The sequence below is a fragment of the Pipistrellus kuhlii genome, unplaced genomic scaffold, assembly GCF_014108245.1.
Source record: "Pipistrellus kuhlii isolate mPipKuh1 unplaced genomic scaffold, mPipKuh1.p scaffold_m20_p_4, whole genome shotgun sequence".
NCBI lineage: Eukaryota > Metazoa > Chordata > Mammalia > Chiroptera > Vespertilionidae > Pipistrellus > Pipistrellus kuhlii.
In genome coordinates this window covers 77,802,937-77,815,216 of record NW_023425540.1, presented here as the reverse complement: position 1 = coordinate 77,815,216, position 12,280 = coordinate 77,802,937, and the positions used below count along the sequence as shown (strand labels likewise).

Below are 12,280 nucleotides of genomic sequence, written 5' to 3'. Positions count from 1 at the left end.
ACATCGATGAGAGAGAAACATTCATCAGCTGCCTCCTGCGCAACCCCCACTGGGGATGTGCCCGCAACCAAGGTACATACCCTTGACCGGAATTCAAGCCAGGACCCTTCAGTCTGCAAGCCAACGCTTTATCCACTGAGCCAAACCGGTCAGGGCCAAAATGTTTTATTTTAAGTGAAGCAATAAAAGATTCCTTTTGTAAACACAGAAATAAATGGATACATTAATGGTGCATGTTCATTTTCTCTGTCCTGGTACCAGACTGGTATTTGGCCTGGACTGGAATGGATTCCTCATAATTTAGATTGAGAGATGACTCCTTTACATACTCATTGAGACCTGTAAGTCTGGACACAGGGCCTGCACATCAAAAAATGTTTTTGTTGCCCTGGGAGGTTTAGCACAGTAGTTAGTGCGTGGGCCTGCAGACTGAAAAGCTGCATGTTTAATTCCCAGTCAAGGGCACATACCTTGGTTGCAAGTTCCCCAGCCCTGGTAGGTGTGCATGCGGGAGGCAATCAATCCATGTCTCTCTCTCATAACAAGCTTTCTCTCTCTCTCTCTCTCTCTCTCTCTCTCTCTCTCTCTCTCTCTCTCTCTCTCTCTCCTCCTTACCCCCACTCCTACCCCATATACACACAGATCTCCCTCCCTACCACTGCCTCCAGAAATCAATGGAAAAAATATTCTCGAATGACAGTTTAAAAAAGTCTTCACTGTTGAGTGAATGATTTAGTTAAATTATTTGAAAGACTCATCTTGTCTGTTTGCATGTCAAAATTACGTATAACATTTTAACTTTAAATATTAAAGTTAATAGAAACATATTAACTTCACAGATAATCTCAAACTCTTATAACACAATGTCCAATTTTAAGTGCAATATTGTTGCTATAGTAAGGAAAGATAGTTGCCATTAACTAGAACTCAATGACCAGTGACCTCATAATCAATTAACTATTTATTTTTTTAATATATTTTATTGATTTTCCACAGAGAGGAAGGAAGAGAGATAGAGAGCTAGAAATGTTGATGAAAGAGAAACATCGACCAGCTGCCTCCTGCCCACTCCCCACCAGGGATGTGCCCGCAACCAATGTACATGCCCCTGACTGGAATCGAACCCGGGACCTTTCAGCCAAACCGGTTTCGGCAATTAACTGTTTCTTAGTAGAATTTCTGTTTAACATAGTCACAACATTACTACTCTGCAAGAGCATTTTCTACTTTGTTTTATACTTTTTTTCAAATTGGGTTGAAAAAGATACAGATTTTAGAATTCTTAAAATTTTTTAAGCATGCATTTCAATTTATAGTACTTTTGAGCAGAAACTTGGAGTTGGAGTCTCTAGCCCTCTCTAGGAAATAATTATTTTATAGGGGGGGGAAAAGAGTGAGTCAGATGAAAAATGGTAAATCTTCCCTGATGGAGACCATTATGGAAGGATCTCACCCACTTAATTCTTTTTTCAGCCAACTGTCTGTTCGTTCCTGTGTCCAAGATACAAGAATAATGAATCTTCCGTCCCTCCCCTTAAGAAGTCTGGTGAACATAGAGTGCAGTTAACTGTTTCTAGTTCACAGCTTCTACACGTTCCCAATTCAACTCACATTCCAGTCTATCTTATCCAACTTCACCCAAAAGCAACACACTGACACATTTCTTTTTTAAGAAAACATTGCTTCAGTTCACTGAAGTTGATTAATATTTTTTGCTCCTGAGTTGATTAATATTTTTCGTCTTAATATAGGAAATGTAACATCACCCAGTTGTTTCTGGACAGCACAAGACTATTGAGCTCTCCAAGAACCCGGGTGGAATTTGCAAAGCTGCCAAAATATTTTTAGACAAATGTGAATATGTAAACATACATGTTATCAGCTGTTTCATATTTGTGTTTAGAGATAATGAGTCTCTAGTGGGCCACAAGGGCCAAGTGGGATTGAAGATGTAAATTTCAACCTAGATTCCTTGCTGTGTTATCATATCATGTGCTTTCTCTGCATGTGAAAGTATCAAGTCATAATTTCTTAAGGGGGGATGATTAATGCATTATTAAAAATAACGAATTACATTACAAAATAAATAGCAGCAGGCCAAGCATGGGCCATTGGTGAAAGTTTGTCATGAACTAAGAATTATGATTAATCCATTTTTGTGCAGTTGAGCACAGTTGGAAAGAAGAAAGAAGGGAGGGAGGGAGGATTACATTATAGAGTTTACAGTGTGTTTACAGAAAGGAGTAGGAATAAGTTAGATTTGAGTTTATAGTGAACTTTGAATTCACAACCAGGCACTGTGTGACTAATCTTTTAACCTTTGGAATGATTCCTGAATACATAGCATAATCATTAGTACATGTTTCTGGAGATTGTTTAAAATTCTCTGATTTTGGCCCTGACTGGTTTGGCTCAATGGATAGAGTGTTGACCTGAGGACTGAGGGGTCCCAGGTTCGATCCCGGTCAAGGGCATGTACGTTGGTTGTAGGAACATCCCCAGTAGGGGGTGTGCAGGAGGCAGCTGATCGATGTTTCTCTCTCATCAATGTTTCTTACTCTCCTTTCCTCTCTGTAAAAAGTCAGTAAAAATATATTTTAAAATTCTCTTATTTTGAAAAATGTCTTGAGTTAAATTAAGGATTGGCACTTACATCTTGCAGGCCAAATCTGGCCTGCCACCTGTTTTTGTAAATAAAGTTTTATTAGAATATACTCTGCTTATTTATTTACATTTTGGTAATATCTGCTTTTGTACTACAGAACTGAGTAGCTGGAAAAGTGGCTGTAGGACCCACAAAGCCTAAAATATTTACTCTCTGGTCTTTTACAGAGTAGGCTGCCAACCCCTGAGTTTAATCTTAAATTTCAGCTCATTCACAGATTAAATAGTTCTTATACTCCAGTGAGCTTTGTAAGATTAATATATTTGTGGTGTTGAAAATGTTTTTTTATCTCCCTGATTTTTTCCCATATTTTTCATATTTATAGAAAAATCTGAAGAACATCTGCATACCTTTAACATGATTCATTAGTTGTTAAAATTTTGCCATGTTTGCTTCATCTCTTCATCTCTCAGTGTGAACATGTATATTTTGCTGCTATCAAATCTTTTGAAACTTGTAAATATTATGCTTCATCAGCTTTTTGTTATAGTTGATGAAGCATAATATCTACAACTTTCAAAAAGTTGTAAGTATAAGGGCTATACAGATTTCATTTCATTCTTATGCTTCTGTTTGTAAACTGTAAAGATTTTAATTATAATGTATTAGTCATCTATTGCTTACATATGACAGACTAAATAATGCCCCCTAAAGATTGCCATGTCCTAATCTCTGGAATGTGCTACATTACATGGCAAAAGGGACTTTACAAATGTAATTAAGAGATTTAAAATGAAATTATCCAGTATTATCTGGGTGGGCCCAGTGTACTCACAAGGATCTTCATAAAAGCAAGGCACAAGTCTGGGTTGCAGGTTTGGTTCCCCATTGGGGAGCGAACAGGAGGCAACCTTTCGATTTTTCTCTCCCCTCCTTTTCTCTCGCTCTCTCAAATTAATAAATGTAAACATAAATATAAATATAGGGATAAATAAAGATATATCACGATAGCACTAATAAAAAATTGCTAAGTGAAAAAAGCCAATCTGAAAAGGCTGCTTACTGTATGATTCCAACTGTATGACATTCTAAAAAAGGTAAAACTATGGAGACAGTAAAAAGGTTGAGAGAAGGGGAGATGAGTAGGTGGTGGTGCACAGGAGAGATTCATGCTAGTGGAACTATTCTGTACTCTATGTAATGGTGAGTACACAGAAAGTACAGAACAAATAGCGAACCCTAGTGCAAACTAAAGACTTTTATTAATCGCAGCACATTAGTCTCTATTTATTATTGTAGCATATGGACCACAGTAATACAGTTAATAATAGGGGAAACTGTAGAAGAGAGAAGGAAGTATATGGGGACTCTGTACTTTCTGCTCAATTTTTCCGTAAACCTAAAACTGCTCTAAAAATATTCTATTAATATAAAACTGTCTGAGGCAATTATTAACCCCAGCTAAAATACACACAAGTTGTGTAAAAGAAGTAAATGTGTGATATTTATACTTTTACTTTATATAATATTTATATTGTAATAATAATGAAAATATACAGAATGTGGCTTTAACAAAAAAGTGTTGTGTACTTTCTTTTAATGCTTACCCAAAAATATGCTTATTAATTTTAGAGAGGGGGGGGAAGAGAGAGAAACATTAGTGTGAGAGAGAAACGTCAATCAGTCGCCTCCCATACACACCTCAACCTGGGATCCAGCCTAAATCTGGGTATGAGCCCTGACTTGGAATTGAACACACAGACTTTTGGTTCCAACCTACGGAGCCACACTGGTCAGGGCTATTGTGTAATTTTTGAGAAGCTAGAGGAAAGGAAGTGATTCAGACCTGATATCCTCATCCTATATAATAAAAACCTAATATGCAAATTGTCCCCCCTACAGGAGTTCAACCAGGGGGCCCAGCCCAATCAGCCTTCATTGGGGTGGGCCAGACCCCACAAAATTGTGCTCCGGGCCTCCAGTCCATTATAATAGGAAGTCTGTGTAACAGAAGTGAACATCCGTGCTCCTGTATGAAGATGTTTCCCCCATGTATGACCAAGCCCATCTCACCATGTCTCCTGCATCATCAGATTTTGCTCTCCAATAGGATCTTTCCCATGAATAAACAAATATGCCCTTTGTGGTTTTTAAATATATATGTTTTATTGATTTTTTTACAGAGAGGAAGAGAGAGGGTTAGAGAGTCAGAAACAGATGAGAAAGAAACGTCAATCAGCTGCCCTTAGTGATTTTTTAGCTTAATATGCACACATACTCACACAGACTTCTGTTTCTTTGCTGCCCTTTACATCAAAACTCAGCCTGGCCAGCTTGGCTCAGTGGTTGAGCATCGACTTTTGAACCAGGGGATCATGGTTCAATTCCCGATCAGGGCACATGCCTAGGCTGTGGGCTCAATCCCCAGTAGGGAGCGTGAAGGAGGCAGTCAATCAGTGATTCTCTCTCGTCACTGATGTTTCTATCCCTCTCTCCCTCTCCTTTCCTCTCTGAAATCAATAAAAATAAAAAAAAGAATAAGACTTGAGGGGGAAATTCTTAGTGTTCTCCTTTAAAAAAACAAACCCCTCACGTTTTCTTTACTCTGTCTCCAATTCCTTCTCCTTTATTCTGCCTTACATTCAGAATTTCATAACTACCAGTCTACTTAATTTACATTGTCAACGTCACACTGACCTTCATGCTATTAAATCCAATGGTCTTTTTTTTTTTTTTTTTACCTCCCAATATCTTGTGATACAATTGATTACTCGCTCCTTTCTTCTTATGAGTTAGTGTTTTGTTTTGTTTTTAATGTTTTAATTGATTTCAGAAAGAAAGGGAGAGGGAGATAGAAACATTAATAATGAGAGAAAATCATTTAACAGCTGCCTCCTACAGAGCCCCTACTAAGCCCTCGACCCCAGGCATGTGCCCTTGACAGAATCGAATTTGGGACCCTTCAGCCCACAGGCCAGCACTCTATCCACTGAGCCAAACCAGCTAGGCCAGAGGTCAGCAAACTCATTAGTCAACAGAGCCAAATATCAACAGTACAATGATTGTAATTTCTTTTGAGAGCCAAATTTTTTAAACTTAAACTTTTTCTAATGCCACTTCTTCAAAATGTACTCGCCCAGGCTATAGTATTTTGTGGAAGAGCCACACTCAAGGGGTCAAAGAGCCACATGTGACTCGAGAGCCACAGTTTACTGACCACGGGGCTGGGCAATTACTCTCTCCTTGATATGTTTTCTTCACTTGGCTTCTAGGACACGACTTAAAATATATTTTTTTCTTATGTCATTGATAGCTTATTAGTCATCTTTGCTGGTTCTTCATCTCCCTGACTTTTAAATGTTAGATTGTCCCCATATCTCAGTTTTAAGTCCTCTGCTCTGCTCTTCTCTATCTTCCTTGAGCCCCCGTGAGTTATCTCAGCAGGTATTGAGGCTTCACCTAGCATCTCTAAGTTAATAATTCTCACATTTATATATCCCAGCCAGACCTCTTCCATGAACTCCAGAATTGTATATCCAACTACTTGATATTTTCATTCATTGGCTAGTAGACTTCTCAAACTTAGCATATCCAAAATTGAACTAATGACCTTCCAAAAACCTATGAAACACAGAACCTCTCCTAACTGAGTTGATGGCAGCTGTATATTTCCAGTTGCTAGTTGCTTAGGCCAAAAACCTTGGAGTCATCCTTGACTCTCCTCTGCTCTGTCACATCCCATATCCAATCTGTTAGGAAGTCTGCATGTAATTAGAAAAACAAATCCACAAACCTACCACTCCTCACCACCTCCACTGCCACCGTCCTTGCCATCCTTTCTCGTCTGGATTACTGCTGTAGCCTCCATACTTCAATCTAAGCAGAGCAACGGGAGTCTGAGGATGGTGCTTCGTAGCTTCCCATTTCCCTGCATTGGACAAATTACTTAATTCCTCTGTGCCTTTCTCTCTAAAAAGATAATGCCTCCCTCCAGAGATTGTGGGTTCCACGAGATAATATATATGAAACCCTTACTTAACACTAACCTGGTGCAGAGAAAGTAGTACAGTTTAGCTGCTGTTCTTTTCATTTTTATTCCAGTGCACCCTCCAAATCAAACGCCTACTTTTGTCTTCCTGTTTGAGGTGGGGGTGGTTCTATAGGGAGGTGTGGACTCTGAACACCTAACTCATCCCTGTCAGACAAAACCCTCCGTCCTTAGTGCCAGGGAGTAGTATGTCCAGAACTCTGTTCCTTGTTGCCAAAGGAAATTCCATTCCTAGCTTTGCTGTTTTTGTAAGCAGTGCAGGACTTGGTTTCTTGCACTAAATAGATTACTTTGTCAGTCTAAAGTGTTCTTTTTGTCAGTACCAAAACTTTACTGTCTTACTGGAGGCCCGGTGCATGAAATTAGTGCAAGGGACTCTGCCCTCCAAGCCCCAGCTTTGTCCTGAAGGTTGTTTGGCTGTCCAGTCTAATTAGCATATTATGCTTTTATTATTATTGATAATATAGCTTAATTATAGCTATATAATAATGTCTTAATATCTGGTAGAATAAGCCCCTCCTATTTTGTTCTTTTTAAGATTAGTTTGAGTAGTTTTGGTCTTATGCATTTTCATATAACTTCTACAATCAGCTTCAAATTACCCCTTCCCCAGCCCCTGAAAATAGTATGTCTCTCTATTTTATTTGGTCTTGTCTTATATGTATTTTATTAGATTTATTCTCAGGTATTTGGTGTGGGGTTTTTTAATATTAGTATAAGTGGTATTATTTTTAATAAAGTGGTATTATTTTTAATAAAGTATTTCCTAATCACTGGCATTAGAAACATAATTTTACATTTAGAAAAAAGAAAATTTTTAGTTATAAGATTGCCCTCGTCAAGTGGTTTAGCTGGTTGGAGCATTGTCCCATGGAACAAAAGGGTCACAGGTTTAATGCCCAGTTAGAGCATATACCTGGGTTGTGGGTTCAATCCCTGGTCAGAGCATGTATGGGAGACAACTGATTGATGCTTCTTTCTCACACTGATGTCTCTCTCTCCCCCTTCCTCTCTCTCCAAAAAGCAATAAGCATTATCCTTGGGTGAGGATTAAAATCAATCAGTCAGTCAATCACATCTTAATGTAGTGTGACTAGTTTGGGATTTAAAAAAATTAATAGTTGTCATAAGATTTTATGAGGTTAAAAGTATTTATCATTTTAAGAATCATCTAATATTTAAATTATTATGGGAACCTGAGGTACATTAAGAAAGATTGGATCAAATCCAGGGTTTTAAAGTTGGAGATTTCAAAAGGAAATCAGGTGGAGCCTATTCCTAGATTGTGGGAATTCTGTGTTGGTTGCTTGAGAGAGATGCACTAGGCCCTAGTGACTAGGGCTTGTTTCTCTCTCAGCTAAAATGATTAGAATTTGAGATGTTGGGATGTTGTTTTTCCTTCTTCCGATACTCTGAGCCCTCTCCCAGCCAGCTCACTTTTGGAAGCACTGGGGCAAATGTGGAGCAAGGGAGATCAGAGTGAATGGGTTTCACTCAGTTCTTCATCCCTGGCTGCTCTTGAACTGGCCGGCTTCCCTCCAGTTTTAAAATTCACAAGAATGAAACAGTAATCCCACCCAATATCAGGTACTGCAAGCTCAGAAGTGACGATGACAGTACCTGTTTGCTTTCTTTTTCCAGGTCTATAAAGGAGAATTTCAGTTACCTGAATTTCTTAAAGAAAAACCTCAGGTATGGTATCTGTTTTCTCCTTTTGATGTGTAATAGATAGGCTCTGGTATTGAAGCGATTTTTTTAAAGATAATATGTGCTTCTAGTAGAAAGATTGGCTTCTGGTAATTGTTGGTTTTAATAATTTAATGCATAAGGAATTCAGTCAGTATTTTAATTAACTATATAGGGTGTCAGATGGGTACTTAGACTTATTGGGGTGATCACTTTGTAAATTGTATAAATGCCTAATCACTATATTATACACCTGACACTAATATAATATTGTATATCAACTATAATTTGAAACATTTAAAAATTTTAAATCTTCTCAAGGAACTCCTGATATATATACATATAAACTGTGATAGACTTTTGCATATAAGAGGTTGCAGGCTTTGAGCCTAGGCATGCATGAATTCCCAGAAACCTGGGTGAATTCATGAAGAAGCTGTCACTCACTCACTCACAGGCTATGGCATTTGGAGCCAGAGAATAAGCCAAGATTCAGAATCTTAAAGGAATGTCAAATTCTAAGGCTGTTTTGCATAATAAGTCTGAAGGGGTCAAGAAAGGGTATTTAAGACTAAGACTAAAAGAACACCCTTGCTTCACAGCATACACAAAAATCATTTCTAGGTGGGTTATAGACCTAAATGTGAAAGGCAAAATAATAAAGTTTTTAGGAGACAAAAGAAGAAAATATCTTTATGACCTCAAGAAGGAAGGATTTTTAAATACTGTGGAAAAACTGAGGATTTTTAAAAACTGTGTATTCTATACAATGGAATATTATGCTGCTGTAAAAAAGAAGAAATTCCTACCATTTGCAACATCCTAGATGGAACTGGAGAGCATTATGCTAAGCGAAATAGGCAGAGAAAGATAAATATCACATGATCTCACTCATTTGTGGAATATAATGAACAACATAAAGTGATGAACAAAAATAGATCCAGAGACAGAGAAGCATCTATCAGACCATCAAACCTCAGAGGGAAGGTATTGGAGGGCGGGGGGTAAAAGGGAGAGATCAACTAAAGGATTTGTATGCATACATATAAGCCTAACCAATGGACACAGACAACAGGGGGGTGGAGGGCATGAATGGGGGAATAAGGACACATGTGAAATACCTTAATTAATAAAGAAAAAAAAAGAGGGGAAGGATTTCTTAAATCATTGAAAATACTAATCATTGATTTTAAAATGGATAAGTTGGACTACATTAAAATTGAGAATGTTTACTTATCAGAGAGCATGATAGCTGGAGTAAAAAAGTAAGTGGGAGAAAATATTTTAAACAAATGTCTTATCTGTGGACTATAGAAAATTTCTACAAATCAATAAGAAAGATATTTTTTAAATTGGGCAAAAGGAGTATCCAGCGCTTCAGTCCCCTTTTTCTGGTAGTTTCATTTACTGCATCCCACACGTACTTAGAAAGGGCCTATAAAAGACTCTGGTTAACTTCTAATAAATGAACACTGAAGCCCACTGAGCCCTCACCCTTGAACTTAGCTAGAATGGCTCGCAGAACTCAGGGAGGCTTTGACTTGTGGTTACAGTTTTGTATTTATAAAGGATACAGCCAGGACCAGCCACCTGAAGAGACACAGGACAGAGTCTGGGTGGGTCTCGGACAGTTTCTGCACCCATTCCCCTTGGAATCGGAACCGATTCCAAGGGGAATGGGTACAGAAACTGTGTGTTCGCCATCCAGGAAGCTCCACTGAACTCTGGCATCTTGGGATCTAATTATAGAGGCCCGATTGATTGGATCATTGGCCATGTGATTGAGCTCAATCCCCAGTCAATGAACCCTATCCAGAGGTTGGGCTGGCTGAAAGCCCCAGCCCTCTACATACAGGGCTGCTGTTTCTGGTGAGCAGCCCCATCCCGAGTCATCTCACCTCTTAGACTCGCACATGTGTCAAACACAAGGCCCTCGGGCCAAATCCGTCCCGCCAGGCCTTGCAATGTGGCCCGAACCGCGCTGTCATCACTGCACTCCGCTGCGTTTCCATCACAATGACAGTTTATGACTGTTCAGTAAACCATTCGGCCCGTGATTTAGGCTGGATTTTAGATTTTGGCCCCTTCTCTGATTGAGTTCGACACCCCTATCTTAGAGTAAACTCAGGTGTGACCTAAGGGACTCGTTTCGCAGGAATTCCAAGGAGTTAAGTCTCCCCATCAGGAACCAGGGACAAAGGCCAATGTAATTATGTATTTATTATACGGCAGTAGCAGGCTGAGTTCAGTAGAAAGTCTAATTAGAGCCTGCAAGCTACCCCGGATATTTTTACCAGAGCTGTCATTTCTCATGCTGACCAACTTTGAGGACTTTAAAACAGCTTTTGCTTTTTTTTTTTTTGACAGGCTGAGCAAGTGGAGTAGCAGAGCCATGAACCTCTTACATCCTAAGGTGAGGTTTGGGGGACATGCTGGTCTGTGGATTTCCCTGCTTAGGCTCTTGTAGGCGGGCAGGGTGGCCAGGGTGGAGAGCACAACTCTGGAGTCAGTTGGCCTGGGTTGGAATCTTGGCTCTTTGTGACACTGAGAAAATTACTCAGCTTCTCTGTTTCTTAGTTCCTCGTCTGTAAAAGGACAATATTAACAAGAGAGTGGTAGCAAGAATTAACCATAATAATGTCTGCAAAAAGCCTGGTACAGAGTAAGCAAAATAATGGTGGTAGTTATTTTCAATATGATAAAGAATAAGTTATTTTCGCCAAAACTGGTTTGGCTCAGTGGATAGAGTGTCAGCCTGGAGACTGAAAGGTCCCAGGTTCAATTCTGGTCAAGGGCATGTACCTTGGTTGCGGGCACATCCCGAGTTGGGGGTGTGCAAGAGGCAGCTGATCGATGATTCTCTCTCATTGATGTTTCTAACTCTATCCCTCTCTATTCCTCTCTGTAAAAAACAATATATATTTTTTTAAAAAATCAATATTTTTTTTTAAAAAAGAATAAGATATTTTAGCTGAAAGAAACTGGAAAACATCACCCTCAGCCATCTGTTTGCTGGTAAGGCAACTGATCCTAGAGAGTGTAGGTGATTTGTCAAGGTCACATCTCAGGTCGGAGAACCCAGGGCTGAAGAACACCAGTCCCTGCACCCTGCTTTCTCTGTGTGCTGACATGCACATAATTCTGTACTAACATTTGGGAGAGTTATTTGATTTGTTCTTCAAGTCTGCCTTTACTGATTTTAATGTATTATGAGTCTTACCTTTGTCACTTGCATTGTCTCACAGTAGCTAAGGATTTGAGTTTGGGCTAGGCTAGCCGTGCCCTATAAGCCCCCTTTGTTTATGAGTAATCACCAGGTGTGTGTCTGGGGACACCAGCCACTTAGTGGCAAAGCTGGATTCTGGACCCACACCCCCTGATGGAGCCACTCAGAGCTTATACCTCTCTCCGAATGATGTGGTGATGCCTTCTATCATTTGGAACTTGAAAAGCTTTTTGAAAATTTGATTTTTGCTTTCTATTTTATTTTTATTTTATATAATAGCCATGTATTGAGTACATACCAAGCATAAAATGCTAAGCATTTTATATGTAGTATATAAATGGTATATATCATATGGTATCCTATATAATAAAAGCCTAATATGATAAGTGTCCAACCATTCATTCCACCATTTGACCAGTTGCTATGATGCGCACTGACCACCAGGGGGAAGACACTCCGACAGGTAGGTTAGCTTGCTGCTGGGGTCCAGCCTATCGGGACTGGGCCAGACAGGTTGGACATGCCCTGAGCAAATCCATGCACCGGGCCTCTAGTATAATATATAATATGGCCGAGACCGGTTTGGCTCAATGGATAGAGCATCGGCTTGGGGACCGAAGGGTCCCGGGTTCGATTCCGGACAAGGGCATGTGCCTTGGTTGCGGGCAGATCCCCAGTAGGGGGTGTGCAAGAGGCAGCTGATCGATGACTCTCT

General features: G+C 39.5%; 1 protein-coding gene across 1 annotated transcript in view; it reads left to right on the top strand.

Moving 5' to 3' along the window:
• The window catches only part of TPST1 (tyrosylprotein sulfotransferase 1), a 67,415-nt gene that overhangs the window by 53,438 nt on the left and 1,697 nt on the right, over positions 1-12,280 (top strand). Inside the window, exons 4-5 of the mRNA XM_036409761.2 lie at positions 8,295-8,345; positions 10,707-10,752. Coding sequence (XP_036265654.1) covers positions 8,295-8,345; positions 10,707-10,724 — 69 coding nt within the window. The 3' untranslated portion in view covers positions 10,725-10,752. The remainder of the gene's footprint in view (positions 1-8,294; positions 8,346-10,706; positions 10,753-12,280) is intronic.